The following is a 23,158-nucleotide window of genomic DNA, read 5'->3' as shown; positions in this document are numbered from 1 at the left end:
CATAGTTAATAATGAGCATGGATCGCATGCATCACACAAGAGCCATCAATGTAATGCATCACAGCAATGAAGCAAGCCATAGATTTTCTCACTTATGTTGGAAGAACTTCATGTGATGATGGTCTAATCAGGAGTTGTTTCATAAGAGAGTGTCTGCCATCTGAAGGCATTTGAATTTGTCTGACACGCGCTACTTAAAAAGGTTCTACCATGCTCCTCTGAACAAATTGGGAGAAAATAACCCAGAGTCCCCATCACTGCCTACAAGCTCTGTTCTACCAACGCCAACAAGTGCAGACGAAGGCTATATCCAACTGGTGTTTTCACACTATGTTTGGTGTATGCATCCATAGCATACCTTTTATTGTTAACTGTATAGTCTGCTGTGCTTTTACACAGAGGCATCCTAGAAAAAACCTATACAGTGATTAAAACTTTCTCCTGGTCACGTGATGGACACACGGGTCCATGGGTTTTAACCACTGGAAGAAACAATAAGATTGCTTTCACACATGGTCAAATTCATTTGTAGAAATAAATAGTTCCCCATGTAGACTCAATAAAAATTAATTGTAAAAAAAATAAAAAATCACACCAAGAGGGAATTGTTGGAATGGAATAAAACTATGTGTGAATGTAATTATGATTTATGTAAGTGATTACAATATATGGGTGAAAGAACATGTTATTGTGCAATTTAAAGGAAACTCTAGTACCCCGTTGGGCTGCCTCTAGCCTGGATACAAGGTGAGATACGGTTAGACATGGAGGCATACAGGTTTGTATGGTATCCTGTAGCACATTTGCCCACAGATGTTGTAGCTGAAACCTCGAGATCCTGCCAAAGCTGGCGTCCCAGCTGGTTCCTATAAATGCTTGAATGGAAATAAATCTGGTGAATGGAATGCCAAGGAAGTGTTGCAATCTGGTGGAGACCTACCAGGAAAACCTAAGCTGTGTGTGGGCTAAAATTATCCTGCTGAAAAACGCCAGTTGGAAGCGTTGCCATAACACTAACATTTCCATCTTGGCATTATTATTTTTTGTCAGTGAGTGTATTTCTATGGAGTTTAGGCTAAAAATCTGTGTGTCATGATAGGGTGTGGAATTTGTGAGGCATAATGTCTCCATAGATTTCACTGGGAAACCATAATTTGCAATGAAATTTGCATCAGGATCCATAAAAAATAAATAAATCAGGACCCAAATTCTGCAATAAAATTTGCACCAAGAACCCCATAAGCCTGAAAATATGCACATGTGGATTTCAGTGTGAATTATTTCACCACGTATGAAGGCACCCTAGAGGTTCCAATAAATCACTGCAAGTGGATATCTCAGGCATTCATCATGTATTAATATATAAAGCACAGTATACTAGACAACCGTATAACTTTTGACTATAAAATGAATAACATCTATTTGCTGAAACTGGAATACTGCTTGAATGAAATGCTGTTCATAAAGTCACATAACTGATCATATGGGACATGAAGTTCACCAGTGACTACATGTCAGTTTCACTACATAACAAGCTAGTCTAGTGTTTGTGTTCGTTCTGTGTTCTGATCCATAGAAAACTACATAGAATAGTATATGACATTGTATCCAGCTACACTGGAGGAATGTTTAGGATTTTATTGTCCACTATAACTATTTAAGAATCAAGCTCTCTCAATTGGAGAATTATATATTAAGGGGCTGCTAAACATCCTGAGATATTGACCTCAGCCAGTTTATTGTAACTGTGAATAACATTCGGTGGTATTACACTGCTGAGTGTTTTTTCCTCCCTCATTCTGGTCTATTCCTGATTACACAGAGAGATATGCTGCCAATAATCGGGCATCTCTAATCCTGATGAAAGATGCCCAGCAGAAGATGAACTAGCACAGGGGTCAGCAACCTTCGGCACTCCAGCTGTTGTGAAACTACAATTCCCAGAACGCTCTATTCATTTCTATGATATTTCTTAGAAGAGCAGAGCAAGTATGCATGCTGGGAGTTGTAGTTTTACAACAGCTGGAGTGCTGGAGATTGCCTACCCCTAACTAGCATTTACTTGTTCATCGGCTGGTCAAATTCTCGATTATATGAGCCAATTATCGCAAACAAGGGTCCTTGCTCCAAATAATTTGCCGATAATCATGTGGTCTAATAGGCTCTTTAGGATAACAAGATATATTCTCTAAAAAAAAAAACTTCTTCAAGGCAGTCCTGAATTGCCTGCAGTGTTCAGAGTGTCTCTCGACATACACATGGTGCTAATTTCTAGATCTGCAAACTATGGTTCAAGCAGACCAAGTCATTTTTATTCACAGTTCAGAAAAAAACAACCTGGATTGTTCCCAAATTTCACTTTTTTGCTATGACAAGTTTGAAGGGTGGTCACATAGTCTGCGCTCTCTCTCCTCTCTACAGGAGACATACCGCAATCAAGATGGACTCATAAGGTGGCCATACATATTTAGATTGAAGTCGGTTGATGGTTGAAGAGCAGCTAAACTAACATGTGGTGAACATTCCTTTCAGACATTGCCATAGACATTTTAGGCAATATAGGCTGTTACAGTTGTTCAAACTGCCCATACATGTTCAATGAAACCAGCCGATGGCTGAAAGATCTTTCTGGGAACATTCTTTCAAGGAAAGATCTTTCGTCCAACTATCGGACGAAAATATTGAACATATCTGACTGCTTTTCAAACCATAATAATTTATCATTGCTCAGCTAAAACAATCGTTCATTGTTAAATTTCATCCGATGAATATTCTTTTGGGAAAAATTGTCCACTGTGATCAAATTTATACCATAGTCTTTCTATTGAGCCTGTCCGCTAAAGTGAGGATAGAGCGCGTGCTATGTGAGAACTTTTCTTCTCATTCTAGTGACTGGTGGTGGTATCAGCTCTCACATCCCACGGATCAAAACCTTTGATATGTCGCTCAGTGACCCCTTTAAAGCAAAAGTGCCAATATAAAATAAATACCCCGCCTTTCTGCTATAATGTTTGACCCCTAGCAAAAGATGTCCGCTAGTCCCTGATGTTTAGACTTCTTTATGGGACCATAAGAGCCAGATCGGACAGCAGATTGCAAGAGCAGCCTTAATAGCTTTAGTAATATGGAAATGGATGACAATAGTTCAGAGCATATGTGACTGTAATATTTAATGCCCTTCATGTAGATGCTGTATGTACATACAGATATACATAACCCATCACATTAAAAATGACCGTGCTCTATGTAGAAACGTCCTGTGCAGCTGACATTTGGCAGAACCAGCAGCCTTCAACACGTTGAGCAGTTTTACAGTTTGCTATTTAGTTAAAGCTGTGTCTGGGAATCTTTGGTAATTACTGCAAATATTATTGTGATCAAACACAGATGTTCATGATATTCATTTATTGCAAACAAAGATTAGCTCCATTGCCAGCCTCTTCTGAAGTTTGTATGAAAGATAATGCAGCAAAAAGGCAGTAAACATGTCTCAATTTCTGAGGATATTTACAGTATTTGTATTGTGCAGCCTTGTTCATTAGCAGGGATGACGCTGCCTAACCACTTTTGGTCATACTGTCTCCAAGTCATGTGCAGGTCAAGGAGCAGCAGTCTCTCTACTTCGCATTTAGGTCCAGCATCTGCTTCGGAGGTTCCATTAGGAGCCATCATCACATACCGTATTCCATCAAATTTGCCAGAAATAATAGTGCAGCAGCATTTTTGCTATGACATAATCGGATGGAACCCATTATTCAGAGGAGTGCATCAGGCAACGTTGTTTTCCATCATGTGACGGATCTATCACTGTACTGAACCCATTTTTCTGCCCCCTATGATGGAACAGAAAAACTATGTTCCTGACTTATTAAGACCAGTGTGCACTAAGCCGGGCTTGATATCCCCTGGGCCATCGGGAGAATGCACTTAAAGGTGTTATCCAGGTAAAGATAATGATGGTTGGGACGATGAAGAATGTCCTCTATTTGGAAAGACTGGAGGTGGAGCAGGACAAAGAGCGACTGGTGGGGAAATTCATCAAGAAATGGAAGGTTTTTGTAGAGGAGTTTTTGTCTTCTTGCGAGATCAGAGAGCTGATGGCCCCATTTAAGTTGACAAGGTGGTACCTAGAAGCGCAACTTGCAAACAGGTTGGGGAAGCTGGAAATATAATGTATCTTGGGGGACCTGCTGACTCATGACGTAATGAGCATTATGTAAAGTGGCATTCAGTGACCAGACTAGTGTTTCTGGGTTGGGGGGCGTTGGGAGGGGGGGGAGGGTTGGGGTCGGGGAGGGGGGGGGGAGGGTGAGATGACTTTATTGGGAAAAAAAATTGAAAAATGAGTGGGGCACTATGCAATGTTACTTGTCTGTACAATCCGCAGATATTGTCTTGTATCATGTGTGACAAGAAACTGGTGTGCGTATTGTATGGTTCCTTCCACTTCAATAAAGAGATGTTTGAAAAAAAAAAAAAAAAAGATAATGATGATCTATCCTCAGGATAGGTCATCTCTATCACATTAGCGGGAGTCCAAGTACCGAAAACCGCCACAGATCAGCTGTTTCAGGGAGCCCGCTCACCGCAGCTCTGGTGAGCGATGCAGGCTCTGGGCAGCTTTCAAAGTACAGTGCTGTACATTGTATAGCGTCTGTGCTTGGTATTGCAGCTCATCCCCATTGACTTGAGTGGGGCTGAGCTGCTACTTGGTCACGTGACCGATGTACGGTGATGTCACTGGCCTAAGAAGAGGCCGCAGTGCTTCTGGAGCGCATGGGCTCTTCCAAGAACTGAGGCTGGGATCTTGCGAGTGGGGCCCCCGCAGATTTCATATTAATGACGTTAGATGACCTAGGTCATCAGTAGTTATACCCAGATAACCCCTTTAATTTATGGCGAGTTGCTGATTTCAGCCATCGTTTACACCAGAAAACTGACCTAAATGGTGATAAATGTTCTGGGACCGATGGCCCTGTCCTCGATAAACCTCCTTTTCAGAAACTGGCAAAGGCGACATACACATATGCCAACTGTGACTAAATTTAGTCACAATGGAGGTCATTTATTAAGACAAGCGTTTTAGACGCTGGTCTTAATACCACTTTAGTTGGTGGTGGATGTGGCAAATTTATGCACTTGCACTGGCCTCTACATAACTTTGGCGTATCCACTGCCTGTCCTAATCTATACCACACCCTTGCTGGCGTAGATTTAGACAATTTTCTACAACTAAAATAGATAGAAAATGATAAATGAGACTGGCCTACTGGCCCGCCCCCTACCCTGCCCTTGCTCGCTTTTTTACTATTATAATTAATTTGCTGCACTCAGTGAGAACTTGCAGTCAAAGTATAAATTTTTATTTTAAATACAAAACATCCAGAATTATGATCCAGTTTCAAACATGCGAATAGTTTTTGTTGAAACCACAGAATCAGATATAAACTGGATGTTTCGGTCTCGGTAAGACCTTCTTCAGCAAAAATAAAGCTCTGAATCCATGAGATAGGCTGGACGAGGGCCGATTGAGGCGCAAATAGCCTTTGTGCCGCAATCTGCAACAGATATACGCCAAAAAGTGGTGTATATCTGTTTCTAAATGACCCCCAATGTGTTCAAACAGTCAAACCCGGGGTCTGCAACTTTTATTTTATTTTTTACACCAGGAGATAAACCTCTCCCTATATTTTTAACAAATGTGAAGCTAACCATAATGTCATATATCAGCATGACTTTTCCTGTAGTAATGTTCCTCCAAATCATTTTAGTAAAACTGTGACACATATACAGCATGCTTGTCTTTTTTTTTCTCTTTCGCTTTAGTATCATTCTGTATAAAGATAATTGGTCTCTAATACAAAAGGTTACACAGTCACCTAAAAAGCTTAGAGGAATTGTATAAGATGCGCAAGGAGCAAATAATATGTAATTTGTGTATAGAGATACAAAACCAACACAGATGATAACGTGTGGTGCTCATGACAACCAGATCCTGACTTTATAATATCCACTTAATACAGCTGAATCTGATTCACTGCTATAGCAACAGTACGGTTTGCACACTTATTTCTATACTGTATAATGAACAAATGTACAAAAGTGACTCAACAACACTGGTCAATACAAAAATGTCAAAACCTATATTTCAGATCTAATTTACTGCCAAAAGGATACAAAATGGCACTCACGAGTGCTGTGTATACTATGGGAAGCAATAGTGCCGCTGCCTCTAATGATCTTACTAATCATGTCCACCAAATTTTCTGGCTGCTCCATTACAGGAGCAAAACAACAAAAATGAGGGAAGTGCCCGCCCAATCAGTCAGATGACAGACTGCGACAGTGCCTACGATTCCATTTACTATAATGGGGTCTGTCCGGTTTACATTACGGGGTCTGTTATTTTACCAGACATAATAATTATTTTAATTAAAGTATTTTAACTAGCTTTCTTAATGGAATCTGCGATGAAGGCTCCTAACGAAGCCACCAACCCTGATGTGACCACCGCCAAAACTGCGCATGAGTAAGGCTACTTTCACACTTGCGTTCAGAGCGGATCCGTCTGGTGTCTGCACAGACGGATCCGCTCCTATAATGCAGACGATGGGATCCGTTCAGAACGGATCCATCTGCATTATAGTTTAGAAAAAATTCTAAGTGTGAAAGTAGCCTGAACGGATCCGTCCAGACTTTACATTGAAAGTCAATGGGGGACGGATCAGTTTGAAATTGAGCCATATTGTGTCAACTTCAAACGGATCCGTCCCCAATGACTTGCATTGTAAGTCTGGACAATTCCGTTTGCCTCTGCACGGCCAGGCGGACACGAAAACGCTGCAAGCAGCGTTCGGGTGTCCGCCTGCTGAGCGGAGCGGAGGCCAAACGCTGCCAGACTGATGCAGTCTGAGCGGATCCGCATCCACTCAGAATGCATTAGGGCTGGACGGAAGTGTTCGGGGCCGCTTGTGAGCCCCTTCAAACGGAACTCACAAGCGGACACCCGAACGCTAGTGTGAAAGTAGCCTTAGATGGCTAAAAAGTTCCTAAAAACACCACTGGAATTACAGGGTTAAACAAGCCTTAACCCCTTCTACCCTGGGCCAGTTTTCGCCCTCCTGCCCAGGCCATTAGTTGCAAATCTGACATGTGTCACTTTATGTGGTAATAACTTTGGAACACTTTTACTTATCCAAGCCATTCAGAGATTGTTTTCTCGTGAGACATTGCACTTCATGAATTTGAGTCAATATATTTCACCTTTATTTATGAAAAAATCCCAAATTTGCAAAAAAATATAGAAAAATTCGCAATTTTCAAAATGTCAATTTCTCTGCTTTTAAAACAGAAAGTGATACCTCATAAAATATGTATTACTTAACATTCTTCATATGTGTACTTTGTGTTGGCATAATTTCGTAAATGTCATTTTATTTTTTTAGGACGTTAGAAGGCTTAGAATTTTAGAAGCAATTCCCAACCCACTTTTTAAGGACCAGTTCAGGCTAAAGTCACTTTATGGGGCTTACATAGTGGAAACCCCCCATAAATTACCCCATTGTACAAAAAATACCCCTCAAGTTACTTAAAACTGATTTTACAAACTTTGTTAACCCTTTAGGTGTTCCACAAGAAGTAAAGGAAAATGAAGATTCAATTTTTTCTTGAACACATCGATGGTTAATAGCCAAACAAAACTCAATATTTATCATCCAGTTTACAGAAACACCCCACATGTGGTCGTAAAACAGATGTAAGGTCACACGGCAGGGCGCAGAAGAAAAGAAGCAACATATGGTTTTTGGAAGGCAGATTTTGCTGGACTGGTTTTTAGATGCGATGTCCCATTTGAAGCTTCCCTTATGCACCCTTACAGTAGAAACTCCCAAAAAGTGACCCCATTTTGGAAACTACGGGATAAGGTGCCAGTTTTATTGGTACTATTTTGGGGTACATTTTAGTTTTAATTTCTCTATATTACATTTATTGTGAAGCAAGGTGTTTTGGCACCGTTTTTATTTTTTACAACATTCATCTTACAGGGTTGATCATGTGCTATTTTTATAGAGCAGGTTGTTAAGGATGCAATGATATCAAATATGTCTACTTTCTTTGTTTCAGTTTCACATAAAAAAGCATTTTTGAAAAAAAAATTATGTTTTTGTGTCTCCACTTTCTTTTAATTTTTCTGCCTATTGTCTTGTGCAGGGGCTAGTTTTTTGCAGGAAGATATAACATTTTTAGGTAGATATGATTTTTTGATCATTCATTATTACACTTTATGGGGGAAGGTGACCCAAAAATTGGTTGTTTTGGCACCGTTGTTTTTTTTTTTCTTACAGCGTTCACCTGAGGGGTTAGTTCATGTGACATTTTTATAGAGCAGATCGTTACGGATGTGGCAATACCTAATATGTATACTTTTTTCTTATTTACGTTTTACACAATAATAGCATTTTTGAAACAAAAAAAAATTATGTTTTAGTGTCTCCATAGTCTGAGAGCCATAGCTTTTTTATTTTTTGACCGATTGTCCTAGGTAGAGTCTCATTTTTGCGGGTTGAGGTGCCCATTTGATTGGTACTATTTTGGGGGGCATACTCCTTTTTGATTGCTTGGTGTTGCACTTTATGTGATGTTAGGTGACAAAAAATTGCTTTTTGGCACTGTTTATATTTTATTTCTTTTACTGTGTTTTTATGCTGGTTGTTATGGATGCGGCGATATCTAATATGTATACTTTTTTTATTTCACTTTAACACAATAGCATTTTTTAAACAAAAAAATGAAGTTTGAATGTCTCCATGTTCTGAGAGCTATAGTTTTTTTTATTTTTTGAGCGATTTTCTAATGTAGGGGCTCATTTTTTGCGGGATGAGGTGACGGTTTTGGTACTATTTTGGGGGGTATACGCTTTTTGATCGCTTGGTGTTGCACTTTATGTGATGTAAGGTGACAAAAAATGTCCCTATCACTAATTTACCACCTCTCTTGTAGAGAGAGGTGGTAAATTAGTGTTAGGGACCAGTATGCGGAAGCCACCTTGATGCCTGGTAGATGGGTCCGACACAAGTTTGATCAAAATGTGCGCTAAGAGCTTCCATTTTTCCATTTATAGTAGGTATAATACCACTTTAATTTAGAATGAACCCCATTTCTCAGTTCTATTGTTTGTATGTGTGCAGACTTTTTTTTTAATCAATACTATTGTGTCATATGAAGGGGTTAACTGGTAACGAAAGCAAGTATTCTGATGATTAAGAGGAGATCTTGCAGTTTTCATGAGGGTAAAGCCTGCAGTTAATTGACCAGGTGGATATCCTGGCACTGAAATGAATAAAGGCTCTTCATCAAAATCTAGGGCACATATGTTCTGTAAATATGCATGTGCTTCCAAACTGCTGCATTGCTTACCATAGTATGTAAGATACTCTGCTGTGTGTAGAAACGTGAGGGAAATCACGACATTAAAAATCCAGTTAACTCCAGAGGAACATGCATTTCCTGTGCTTCTTGCCCACAGTGGGTATATTTCAGAATTGACAGTCCATGGCATTGGTCCCATACCTATAAATAACACTGCATTTAGTGGAGGAAATGAAAAATCAAACACAAAGGGAAAACATACTTTATTAAATCTCTTAATTGTACACATCTTTCTTAACAGCTAGAGTATTTTTTCAGTGTGCCAGAGAAGGCAAAAACTAATTTACAGGAAAAGATCATGCAGACCCTCACAGTGGACTACACTCCATACTGGCCACTGAACTCTCATGTTGGCCAGCCTGCAGGCAACATTCAAATATACGCAAATGTTTATCATGTGTAACACATCATAAGTGTCAGATAATGTCAGAAGAGCAGGCAAAAAGACAAAAATCTAAGTATCAGTGCACTATAAATTTGATTTACCGTTTATACCTGAGATGAGGCAAATGTAAAACATCTAGTATGAACTCTGAAGGAACAAAGGTGGAGATGCCAGCCACTGAATCCATCCATATTAGAGATAAGAGTGGATTCTTTAGAATCAAAATTCGACCATAATTTTTATTTTATTTTTTTAATTCTAATTTGTCAGAATTTCTTGAGAAAGAATTTGGGTGGGTTTTGAGACAAAGAGAGAGTGTGAAAGAGAAAGAGAGAGAGCAGGAGAGAGTGTGTGAGGGAGTGAGAGAGACTTTTCCAGGCATTCAGAGTACTTTAGATTTGGGTAGAATCGATTTGTAATTGATTCGAATTTCATGGTTGATTCAGACCAGGCTTGAATTTAATAAATCTGTTCATCTCTAATTCATATAAAAGACATATTTGGTATATATATATGGCATATTTATGTAGCAGATTTTGTTGCCAAGATGTTTTGTGGCAAAATCTGTCACTTTTCCGGTCTCACGCTACTTTTGCAAAGTGGTGAAAAAAGGGGGCTTTTAATGATCTTAAAGGGAACCTGTCACCGGGATTTTGGGTATACAGCTGAGGTCATGGGTAGCTACATGGCCGCTAGCACATCCGCAATACCCAGTTCCCATAGCTCTATGTGCTTTTATTGTGTATAAAAACCGATTTGATACATATGCAAATTAACCTAAGATGAGTCAGAGCTTGAAAATATGACTCTTCTCTGGTCACACAAGTAAGATATGACTCTTATGTTAATTTGCATATGTATCATTTTTTTTACACAATAAAAGCACACAGAGCTATGGGGACTGGGTATTGCGGATGTGCTAGCGGCCATCTAGCAACCCATGTCCTCAGCTGTATACCCCAAATCCTGGTGACAGGTTTCCTTTAAAGCATGTCACATGGCCGGCCCATCCACCGGCAGCGCACAGGGATTAAAACCAGTGCATCAATCACCGATCTTAATAAATGTCCCCCATAATGTTATCAGAGGGACCCTGATAAGACTTAGGGGATGCTTTTTCTTGAGCTCACAAAAACTTAAGAGTAGTTAGAGGAGATTCACTTGTTTAATGGTGGAAACTATGGGCAATGATCACACTTTTTCAAGCTCTCCAGTCTCTTACCAGGTGCAAAGAACATCAAGTACAATATTAATCCGAAGAGCGCAGTCCATGAGTATGACGTCGGGCAGTAATTATAAGCCCAATATGAACCAGATTTAGATTTGGTTTCATTCGTACATCTGAAAAACAAGTGAATGAGAGTAGTGTTAAATCTGATTTCATATATTTTTATTTTTTTCTGGAAGCGGTTTACGTCCAAGAATAAATATATTCACACAGTTGATACAATGATGACACAACGTACCACTGGCTGCAGCACGAATGTACGTATGACATGTGACCACTGAGGCTAGGAACAGGCTGCAGTGGTCAAGTGTCCATACAGTAAATATTTGATGCTTCCCTCACTCCAGGCTGTAACTCCCCTGCCCTAACCCCGCCTCTATGCTGTCTAATTGACACCCGGCTCAGTCGCCCGGACCGTGCTTGTACAGGCGGCGCATGCGCCGTCGGCCTCAGTAGCAGCGCGATCCCGTCTAACTGAATTACAGGATCGCGCTTGAGTCCGCGCGATAGAAGGGATTGCGCTGCTACCGAGGCCGCCTGTACAAGCGCGGTCCCGGCGACTGAGCCGGGTGTCAATTAGACTGCATAGAGGCGGGGTAAGGGCAGGGGAGTTACAGCCTGGAGTGAGGGAAGGGCTACCCCCTTGACTTCTATCGTGACTTGTGGAGCTGGAGAAGAGTACTTTATAAGGCGATTTTTTTCATGCATATACATGGCAGAAAAGCGGGACAAGACTGTATGATAACACAATGAGGAGGATCTATAAGGTACTTTTGATAGTTTATTAAGTGAAATGCAGGTGAAAGGTTCGCTTTAAAGAGGCCCTTCTGACGTGTCTGTGTCATTAAACAACAGTAATTCTGGGACATCATTTCTTAGTGCTGACATTGTAGGGTCACACACTTTGACACATGAATGGTAACACCCAGTTGTCAATTTAGTTATACATTTCCAGGATGTAAAACAGAGGACTGGACCAAACAAGAGTTACAAGGAAAGAGGCTCCAGAATTATTTCATGAGGAATACACATATTTAGGCCTCTTGCACATGGTCGTTGTGTGGCTGTTCCGTGCATTGGGGACTGCAAGTTTTGGTCCCCAATGCACGGGCAACATCCGTGCGGCGGCCAGGACGGATCGAGACATATTCAACTCGAATGGGTCCGTGATCCGTCCGCACCATAAAAAAATAGAAAATGTTCTATTTTTTGCGGTGCGGAGGCACGGACAGAAACACCACAGAAGCACTCCATAGTGCTTCCGATCCGTGCTTCCGTTCTGCACCGCACCACATCTCCCGGATTGCTGACCCATTCAGCTGTATACGGGCCGCAATACGTCAACGGCCTTGTGCATGAGGCCTTACTAAAACAGACATGTCAACAGAGGTGGCAGATCATACATTTGAAAGAGGGTGTATATGTATTATGCCACAAGAACCCCCAAAATATGTTAAAGCTGAAAAACCTCTTTATCATGATGTGATGTTTTGGAGGTGTTACACATTTTCTTGAAATTCTTACCTTTTCACCATACTTCAGATACTGTAAAACAACCGCAATATTATCAATATCTAATCAGTGGGGTTCCAATACCCGGCACCACTCCAGTGAGTGCCTCAGCCTCCTCACAACATGCCAAGCACAGCGCCGTAACTTGTATAGTGGCTGTGCTTGGTATTGCAACCCATGACCATTCACTTCAATGGGACTGACCTGCACCTAGGCCATGTGGCACATGAACAGAAGAACGTGACGTCCCTGGGCTAGGAAGAGGCTGCAGCGCCCAAAGGACCCCCTCAGGCTCTTCTAACAGCTGGTTGGGGTGCCGAAAGTTGGGTCCTTAATACTTTATTCACAGAGCACTCTTTAAAGCACAGAAATGTGGCAGAACTGAGTACTATACCAGGGTGAAAAAAGCCATTTTTACCTACCGTAACTTTCTTAACCTACTGTCACTATAAGGTAACAAAGCATTTTGTAAGAAAATAAATTACCTGCCCCATGCTGACTGCGCAGTTGTTTTCGGATCTACTGGAATGCAAGATGAATCAACAATATTCGATCCATTTATTTTGTAGCAAAACCCACAGCCGGGATCTAACATACATCGATTACAAAAGCTGGGAAAAAAGAACATATTAAAATATAGCCATGATTTAAAGCTGTACATGACTATATGTCGTATTGACAATATACACAAAAGATATATACAGATATTAGGGGGACTTATTAGAATCAGCATTTCACATGTCGATCTTAATTTGTGTTGCGCTGGAATGAATGTGCCACAATTCTTAAAGAGGACCTTTCACTCGTATACAAACTAAAAACTAACTCTATCTGTGGGCAGAGCGGCGCCCAGGGGTCCCCCTGCACTTACTAGTATGCCTGGGCGCGCTCCGTTCGCCCGGTATAGGCTCCGGTGTCTCAGCTCCGTCTGTTGTATTGGACTGATTTTTTGTAGGAGGCGTGTCCCTTGCTGCAGTGCTGGCCAATTGCAGCACACAGCTCATAGACTGGCTATGAGCTGTGCGCTGCGATTGTCCAGTGCTGCAGCAAGGGACACGCCTCCTACAAAAAATCAGTCCAATACAACAGACGGAGCTGAGACACCGGAGCCTATACCGGGCGAACGGAGCGGCGCCCAGGCATACTAGTAAGTGCAGGGGGACCCCTGGGCGCCGCTCTGCCCACAAATAGAGTTAGTTTTTAGTTTGTATACGAGTGAAAGGTCCTCTTTAAGAAGTCCATCTCAGGTTGCCTAAAAGTGCTGGACTGAAGAGGATCAGCTCTGTATCCCATAGTCACCCACTTCGTGGTGAGCAAAAAAACCGACATACCTCATACATGCACTTAGACAATCTGCACATTTTCATTCCATAAAAGTGAGACAATTGCATGCACGTCACGCTCACCTATATTTTGAGCAAGTAGAATTTTGACTGGTGGGATCTGTTGGTGTGAATGTAACTGGAGGGGAGACTTGAGCAGATAATAAAAAACCCAAAGCAAGTACAATCAAGGCCACTGTTGTACCTATGGGGAAAGTTATTTGCAAATCAGTTAGACTTGGAATGCCTTTTTACACCATCTAAGTATTACTACAATTTTTCTATTGCAACACAAATATAGGAGGCATTATTAAAGAGGTTATCCAGTAATATATAATCGATGACCTATCCTCGGGATAGGTCATTAATATCAGATCGGCAGGGGTCCGAAACCTGGGACCCCTGCCTATCAACTTGGGCACTCAGTGAGTGCCGTGGCCTCTTCCTAGGCCATATGACGTCACCATATATTGGTCACGTGGCTTAGTTACCACGCAGTCCCATTGAAGTGAATAGGACTGAGCTGCCATACCAAGTACAGCCGACGTACAATGTACAATGTACAATGCTGTGTTTGGAGAGCTGCCAAGAGCCAACTGCGGTTCCCAGAAAAGGCTGATAGGATAGGTCATCATTACCTACCGCTGGATAACCCCTTTAATATCACAAAATCCAAGAATTGCCATAATATATACAATAAGGAATAACAATTAGGTGCTCCGTATCAGTGTCAGACTGGGGTTCCTTGGGCCCACCAGAGGAAATTAATCTTGTGACCCAACTCCTATATCAACAATACAGTCTAATAGGTTTTGAATCAACAAAATAGACCCTAGAGGCATGTGACCATGTTCACATTACTATTTCGTTTTCCATTCTACTGATCCATGAAGGAATTTTTCTCCTGACAAAAATGACGGATCTCTGACGGAACTGGCAAAAATGGATGCAAATTGAGCACAGCAGATGCTCAAAATAAAGGATCAGTTTTTTTATTTTTATATTCTTCTGGCAGATGAGAATTGAAAACTAAATAATGATGTGAACCTGGCCTCTCTACGATTATTTGACATTCTAACAAATACACCAATACAGCACATTGCATTTTCCAGGTTACCACCTTCTAGCACGTACACCTACCTGTAAGACTTCCAAGTGTGAGTTTCCTTCTGCCAACTTTTTCCACAAGCCAAACACCAACGAGTGTAAAACTAAAGTTTGTAAACGCGGTAATAGCAGAAAGCCAAATAGCCAGTCTGTCATCATCCACACCAGACATCTGCAAAATTGTCGCACTGTAATACCTGAAATGCATAGAAGAAAATCTTGACAACATGTGGACACCCGTGTATGTTCATACGGGTATAAAAGTGGAACTATTATTGTTTTTTTTATTATACAAATGCCCCAGTTTGGCACTGTGTGGCTGCAGTATCGCCACATAACCGCACACAACTGCTGCACAATACAAATGCACTATAATATACTTTCTATGTATGTCACACATATCGATAGCACACCTATACCAGTCCTTAAAAGGCCTTTTGTGGACCTATTAGCTAGCGTTTGGTGTCCCTAACGGCCTGTCCCTGCTCCACACAGCAACCTCTCCCTACACTGACAAAAGACTGAATGTAAGAGCAGTGAGACTATGGAACTCTCTGCCTGAGGAGGTGGTGATGGCGAATACAAGAAAGGAATTCAAGAGGGGTCTGGATGTATTTCTGGAGTGTAATAATATTACAGGCTATAGCTACTAGAGAGGGGTCGTTGATCCAGGGAGTTATTCTGATTGCCTGATTGGAGTCGGGAAGGAATTTTTTATTCCCCTAAAGTGGGGAAAATTGGCTTGCACCTCACAGGGTTTTTTTTTTGCCTTCCTCTGGATCAACTTGCAGGATAACAGGCCGAACTGGATGGACAAATGTCTTTTTTCGGCCTTATGTACTATGTTACTATGTAAAATGGCGGCCAGATCGGGTTCTGTTATAGGGTGGGGGTGTGCCCATGTGCTGAAACGTCTCAATTGGCTGTCCTGTCCCACCTGATGGATGTGTCATGGGTCAAAGTTCGGCGCAATTCAAAAGAATATGGTGCATGCGAACTTCGGCATATGTTCGCATGTTCGGCAAATCGTGAACGAGCAAAGTTCACAGCGAAATGACCGTCGGGCGAACCGCAAGGCCATCTCTAATGAGCAGCTCCCACAGTTTCATTGTCCACCATCCTGACACAGATGATACCTTCATTACACACCTCTGTCTCTACCTGGACTATGTCTAGGTGCTTAGCATAAGGAAATTTGGTGTCACAGCATCCATTATGTGTCTTCCCGTTGACAGCCATGTCACGGATGATCCGCGAGAATATTGAACTGTCCTCCCAATATTATCAATATTACTCTGCCTTATTGATCAGTAGGTCTATTAAACAGTAATTATTTCCCTAGGCCCCAGAACCTACAATTTGATTACTCAGAGCGTCTCCTTCTGTGTACCCAGAAAACAACATAGTCCTTTTGTTCAAGTCAGTCAATAGATGCCCAGCAGATAACGCAATTACAGCTGGTTTCCTTAGGTTGACAAAAGAGCTTTCTGCAGAGATATCACAGCTAGGTGTGAAGACTACACCTGGGGGGAGCCATTTGGTGTCGCTGCCATAAGGGTCTGTAAGCTAGCTTGCTGCAGACAGGCCGGCACCAAGGTTTCCCAGATTGCAACATGAATCTGAGATATGATTTTTTACCTTTTTAAGAGAGACCATGCATCTTACGGACGTAAAAATTACATCATCGTGTCACTCAGAATTCACTGGACATGTACATATGACAAATATAACTCTAGGAGATGCCCAGATAAAGTTATGGTGTTACCCCATCAGAGAACCAGTTATAATAGTCAGATTTGGTATCCCTGAACTCCATATTTTGTGGGGAATGTGAATATGTGCTTGTTACTTGTGTACAGCGGAGACATCCCGCGATATGGCACATGCCATATTTCAGAACTGACATTCACCTCAGGAATACAGCCTGCCCAGCAGGCGGACTCTCAATTCCCTGCCTTGATTCTGGGACCCTTTATAACAAAGACCTAGAATCTGCTAAAGGAGTTCTCCACTTTTAACAACACCTGAAGAAGGCCTCAGCCAGAGAACCTGTGGGCTGTAGGCATATTACACTGGACAAAGGCTTCTTGGACTTTATCCCTGCAACGGACTATTTCACCAACGGACATCTTTTCTGCGGAAACTATGTATTTTCTTTCTTTTCTCCCTTTTGTTTATTGGACTATACTTTCCTTGATTATTGTGTTATAATTACTGTGCATCGTGATAATTTGTATTGTATATAGATATATAATAAATGACCTCCAAGTCATTTCTCTAGCCATATGCCTGTTTTCAAACACTGCAAAAACTTACTCTAGCCTCTGCGAAGAGAAAGCTACTCGGTTCTGTTATCCAGATAGTGGGTTCCTTGCTCCCATAAATTGCAAGGTGGTGGCAGTTAAACTACCCTGTGTGTGGTTCCGGTCCGGTCGCTCACACGCTTACTGGCGGTCAATCGGCAGTCCAATCCCTGCGCCTTTAGCCTATCGACTGTACGGACTCAAGTTAGACTTTCGGTGTGCTGAAAGTGGCTGGGAGGCCTGTTTGCGGATTAACCACTAGGGGCGCTGTGACGGTTTTGTGACGTATTATGGCCGCGGCGGTCGCAGTTCGTCACATAGTCTCCGTTGCCTTTACTTGCAGTGGTGTTGAGAACAAGAAACCTAGACTGCTACACACTGAAACTGTATAGTCTTTTAGCGACAAATCTAGGTTCTGTTTGGGATTCTACAATGATCAAGTTCTAGTATGGAGGCCTTGTGGTTAGTGCTTCAATCTGGCCTTTGCTGTGGAGCGACACACTGCTCCAACTGCTGGTGTGATTATCTGGAAAGCCTTTGCATACGACAGTCAGACCGAATAGTGATATGAGGAACACTAACAGCTAAGCGATACATGTAGGACATCTTGCGACCACAAGTTGCCTCTCATGGCAGGGCTTCCAACTGACATTTTTCAGCAGGATCATGCTCGTCCCCACACAAGGTGGTTTTCCAAGGAATGTATCTGCCAGGTTGCAACAGTTCCTTGTGCTGCCATATTCATCGCCAATCAGGCATTTGTGGGACCAGCTAGGACGCCACCTTAGCCAACCTAAGAGTGTGGAATTACAGGTCCAACTGCAATATCTGTGAGAAAATGTGCTGCAGGATACTGTATCATATGGGACCTGTATGTCTCCATGCCCAACCGTAACTCATCTTATATCCAGGAAAGAGGGGGCCCAACAGGGCACTAGAGCAGGGGTGTCAAACTCAAATGCATCGGGGGTCGCATCAGCAGTTTGGTCACCCTCAAAGGGCCGGTTGTATCTGTAGGACTATGTGTCCACTCACTGTATAATCGTATCTCTAATAGTTAATGGTTACCGTATGTATATAATCGCATAAGGAGCGCTGACAGTGGCGTTGCTAGGGCTGGTGTCACCCGGTGCAGTAGAAAATGGTGTCACCCCCCAAGCCCCCCCCCCTAGTAGTTATTAACCCCTTTTAGCAGTCCCCTGCTGGGACTGCTGAAAGAGGTTAATTATAACTACTGTGGGAGCAAAAGAGGGAATAAATAACTACACTGAAGAGGGGACTGAAAGGGGTTAATAAATACTGTTAAGGAGGGACTGCTGAAAGAGATTAATAACTACTGTGAAGGGGCTTCACAGTAGTTATTAACCCCTTTCAGCAGCCCCCTTTACAGTAGTTATTAACCCCTTTTAGCAGTCCCCCTTCACAGTAGTTATTAACCCCTTTCAGCAGCCCCCTCTTCATAGTTATTTCCCCCTTTCAGCAGTCCCCCTTCACAGTAGTTATTAACCCCAGCAGTCCCCCCTTCACTGAAGGGGGACTGCTGAGTTTAATAAATACTGTGAAGACTGCTGAAAGGGGTTAACTACGGTGAAGGGGCTTCACAGTAGTTATTAACCCCTTTTTCAGCAGTCCCCCATTCACAGTATTTATTAACCCCTTTCAGTCCCCTCTTCAGTGTAGCTAATTATTCCCCCCTTTGCTCCCACAGTAGTTATAATTAACCCCTTTCAGCAGCGCCAGCCCAGTAGCCATTCACATACGGTCTTTCCCCCCTTTCAAGTTTCACAATCACCAGCCTTCACCTTTTTATTATCATTATCACTTACACTCGATACAGGAGCCGGGAGGATCAGCTGTGAGGGAGGCGGTACTTACATCTACAAGCGCTCGCCGAGAGGAGGCAGGAGGCAGGCCGGGAGGACAGGCGCTGGCAGTGTGAGTCATACAACATGCGCCCACGCCGCCTGCTTCATTCATAAAGTGGGCGGCGCAGGCGCGTGACGTATGACTCACACTGCCAGCGCCCATCCTCCCAGCGATTGTAGATGTAAGTACCGCCTCCCTCACAGCTGATCCTCCCGGCTCCTGTATCGGGTGTAAGTGATAATGATAATAAAAAAGGTGAAGGCTGGCGGACAGCGGCCGGCGGCGGCTACGCGGGCCACATGACAAGGTCTGGCGGGCCGGATTTGGCCCGCGGGCCTTGTGTTTGACACCCGTGCACTAGAGCATCCGTCAAGTTACAATGTATTCCCCAATAAACTTATCTTTTCACTCTAATATTGTATTCACTTTAACATATCATCATTACATTCGCACATAGAAAGTTTAATTTATTCCAACAACTCCTTCTTGGTGTTATTTTTTGGCAATGAGTGCATATAATCATGGAACATATCTTTTTAAATATTTTTTTAGAATTTTCTGTCACTATTTATATTTAAATCCCTTACAATTTCTTTTCTATAGTCAGCAATTCTCAGTTGTTAGCTAGTTTACATCAAAGGCAGGTATACACAGGATCCATCAATGACAATAGGCGATGAACAAAAAAATAATAATAATTAGTATAAGGTGACAAATAAGATACTGACTTAATTCCCTAAAATCCAGCAGTAGCTCCCTTTCTGATCTTTCTGCAATATATTAGGTATAATGGTCCAGCAGTGATGCTCCAGCATGATGTATTAGGAAATTACATTATCAAAAATGCCCCAATATAATGTTATTATCCTTCCCTTCATAAGCAAGAACCATCTGTATTTAGTCAATGGCCTGCTTGGAGATGCATGATGCACTTTTCTAAGTGGAACTGCAGAAGAACATTGTAACAATCTCCCTCCTGCCAATCTGCAAAAGGAGAAGCATCACGAGTATAACTAATTACTGATATTATATTGGCAGAGTCTATAAAGGTCTATTCATAATGTGAAATAACACAGCTTAAAAGGGTTATGCAGCCTGTTTATTTTGATGACGTATCCTCAGGATAGGTCATCAATATCTGATTGGTGGGGATCTGACACCCGGCACCCCTGCCGACCAGCTGTTTGAAGAAGAGACGGCACTCCAGAGGAGAGCTGCTTCCTCTTCATTACATTACGTGTCGTCTATCCTGTAGTGGTGGCGTAGTATCATTGCAAGTACTTGCTTCATTCAAGTGAATGGAGCGAGTACCTGTGATATTGAAGAGAAAGTAGCGCTTCAATGGAGCGCAGCGGCCACTTCAAACAGCTGATCAGTGGGAGTGCCGGCTGTTGGACCCCCACCGATAAGATATTAATGACCTTACCTGAGGATAGGTCATTAATATAAACAGGCTGCATAACCCCCTTTAAGAACGCATTGTTGGTTTTAGAATAATTGTGAAAAGGTAAAGTGAAAGACAAAATAACAATCAATGAGCAGACAGACCAGACTGATGTAAAATAACTTGTACTTCCCTTTTCTAGGACAAACAGTCCAAATACATATATAAACCACAAAGAAATGTATGCACGTCATGGTCAGCCTTTCTGCTAATGGTGTGTCCTCTCAAGTGCTCTCAGACTCCCCGCACTCGTATCTGTCAGCAGGAAACAGAGCTAATTGTAGAGTCCTAATTTCAGAAACCTTTTAGCAGTATTAGTTGAGGAAGATGAGGACTCTGCATTTGTATTGATTGTACAAGTCAATGATTCTTATATTCTTTACCAGTTGGAGACAAGCCATCAGAGGCGGATTGGCCATAGACTCTACAGGGAATTTTCCTGGTGGGCCGATGCCCAGGGGGCAGTCTGAGTTCTGCCAGGTAAGTAATAACCTGTTGCTCCCAGTGTTAATTTAAAGGGGTTGTCTGCTTTTTACTATTGATGACCTATCCTCAGGATAGGCCATCAATATCAGATCGGTGGAGGTCTGACTCCAGTACTCCCACGGAACAACTGTTTGAAGAGAAAGCAGGACTCATATGAGCACTACCTTCTCTGATCTGTTTAGCTGTCCCATAAAGTGAATGGGGGCACCATACTTGTTATTACACCTGCTAACCAGTAAGTAGGTAAACAGAGCGGTGGCATAAAAACATAAAAGAAGAGATACCTTCACTGATTCCCCTCCCCCCAATCAGCTGTTGTCACAGTCCTTAATTCCTGCTCTCCACTGGTTTGACGCACGTAAATACCAAGAAAGGCCAGCTCAGCCGAACATTGGCCACTGACTGGCTGAGCAGGCTGTTCCTAGCATTTCTGGTAAGTTGAGTCAGATCATGAAGTGGTGAACAGAGTCAACACGACAGCATCAGGGCATCGGTGAAGGGTGAGTGCACCTCTAATGGCGCGGTTTGTTGGCACTTGGAAACCCTCTGTTCTCGTAGGGAGTGACGAAAGATACAAAGAAAAAGAGGAAGAAAAAAGGGGTTAAACAGATTCTTTATATAAGAAGGTGAGGAATATTTACGCAGTTGTACATATCCTTCGTTCTCTTTTTTTACTCGTAGGGAGTGCCAGCAGTCAGACCAGCGATCAGACACTTATCTCCTATCCTGTGCATAGGGGATAAGTGTTATTAGTGGCACAACATAATCCCTTTAACATGAGGTACTCACCCTCACCGATCCTCTGACGCTGTAGTACTGACTCTGTTCGCCATTTCATGTCCTAACTCAACATGCCAGAAATTACGTCTATTCTTGTGATTGCTGAAGATTCCAGTGGTCGGACCCCCAGTGATCACACACTTATGCTCTATGCTGAGGATAAGGGATAAGGGTTTCATCGCTGGGGGTCCAGTCATCGCCCAGTCCCTCTGGGCAAACTGCAAGCAATTTTTGGCTGTAAAACCCCTTTAATACTTACATTTCTGCATGAGCCCTGTATAAAAAGAGGTATACAGAGAAGACATTTTTAATATGCAAACACATGTAAGCATACAGAACTATATAACAAGGAAGGACACTCCTGAGCAATGTGTATGCCAACAGTCTGAAAAAAACATAACAGCAGATGGCAGCTTCCAGGCTGTTTGCTCAGCAGCCTGCTAACTCTTTACAGCTCATATTAAACCTTCTCATTGTGGCGGATGAGTGGAACAAATATTAGCGCTACAATACTGCGCAGTGGCATAATGCACAATCCTCTGACTACTATCTAAAAGTGCACAAGATACTCTCTCCTTGCATCACTATGAATTCAAAAGAAGCACAAAACTCCTGACAGTGAATGACACAGAAAATAGATAAGGTTTGTATTTTTTTTAATAGACTGTATAGATACTAGGTGTGAATGGCGGCCTACTACAAAATCTAAATAAAGTTCCATGACTGGGCCGCACCAAACGCGAGTGTGAAAGTAGCCTAACCAGTCTGCTGTCTCTTTAGACCTACACAATAATGACAACCGTTTTGTGGAGTAAGAAATAGTTGTAAATAGGTAAAACCTAATGACAAATGCCCATTATAAGCCTAGTGCCAGTGGGTAATATGGGCGCTGACAACTAGTGAAGAACACTTTGCTTTCAGCTATTTCTGTATAAACAGGGGAGACATAGTAGCAATAGGGTTGAGACAAATGCATTTGCTCTGGTAAACATCTATATAAAGATCCCGCAGCCCTCATTATAGTAAAGGTACATGGGGAGCTCTTTTCACATAAGCTGTCTTCTCTAACCTCCAGAACTGGCAGCTTCAGCACGTGGAGGCGTATCACAACTACTTCCACAGCTTTCAGAGCTAAAAGCCTTCACATTTACATGCAAATGGACAAAGAACGTAAAAGTAGAAGAAGTGGTGACACTTTCGTAGAGGAATTGATAGCTTATCGGATGTTGTTCTCCTTTCAAGAAAACAGCAGATTGGAGCTGCAGAAACAATCCCATTGTTATCAGGGCATGATGG

The 23,158-nt window shown here is 42.2% G+C and overlaps 1 protein-coding gene across 1 annotated transcript in view; it reads right to left on the bottom strand.

The window, feature by feature from the left end:
* Positions 1-23,158, bottom strand: part of SLC2A13 (solute carrier family 2 member 13) — a 151,396-nt gene that overhangs the window by 913 nt on the left and 127,325 nt on the right. The window contains exons 5-9 of the mRNA XM_044276771.1: positions 15,017-15,180; positions 13,961-14,081; positions 13,040-13,165; positions 11,037-11,155; positions 9,418-9,570 (exon numbers count right to left, since the gene is read on the bottom strand). Coding sequence (XP_044132706.1) covers positions 9,418-9,570; positions 11,037-11,155; positions 13,040-13,165; positions 13,961-14,081; positions 15,017-15,180 — 683 coding nt within the window. The remainder of the gene's footprint in view (positions 1-9,417; positions 9,571-11,036; positions 11,156-13,039; positions 13,166-13,960; positions 14,082-15,016; positions 15,181-23,158) is intronic.

Source organism: Bufo gargarizans, chromosome 2 (assembly GCF_014858855.1).
Source record: "Bufo gargarizans isolate SCDJY-AF-19 chromosome 2, ASM1485885v1, whole genome shotgun sequence".
Lineage (NCBI taxonomy): Eukaryota > Metazoa > Chordata > Amphibia > Anura > Bufonidae > Bufo > Bufo gargarizans.
The sequence above is the reverse complement of the archived record's forward strand: the minus strand, read 5'-3'. Positions and strand labels throughout refer to the sequence as shown.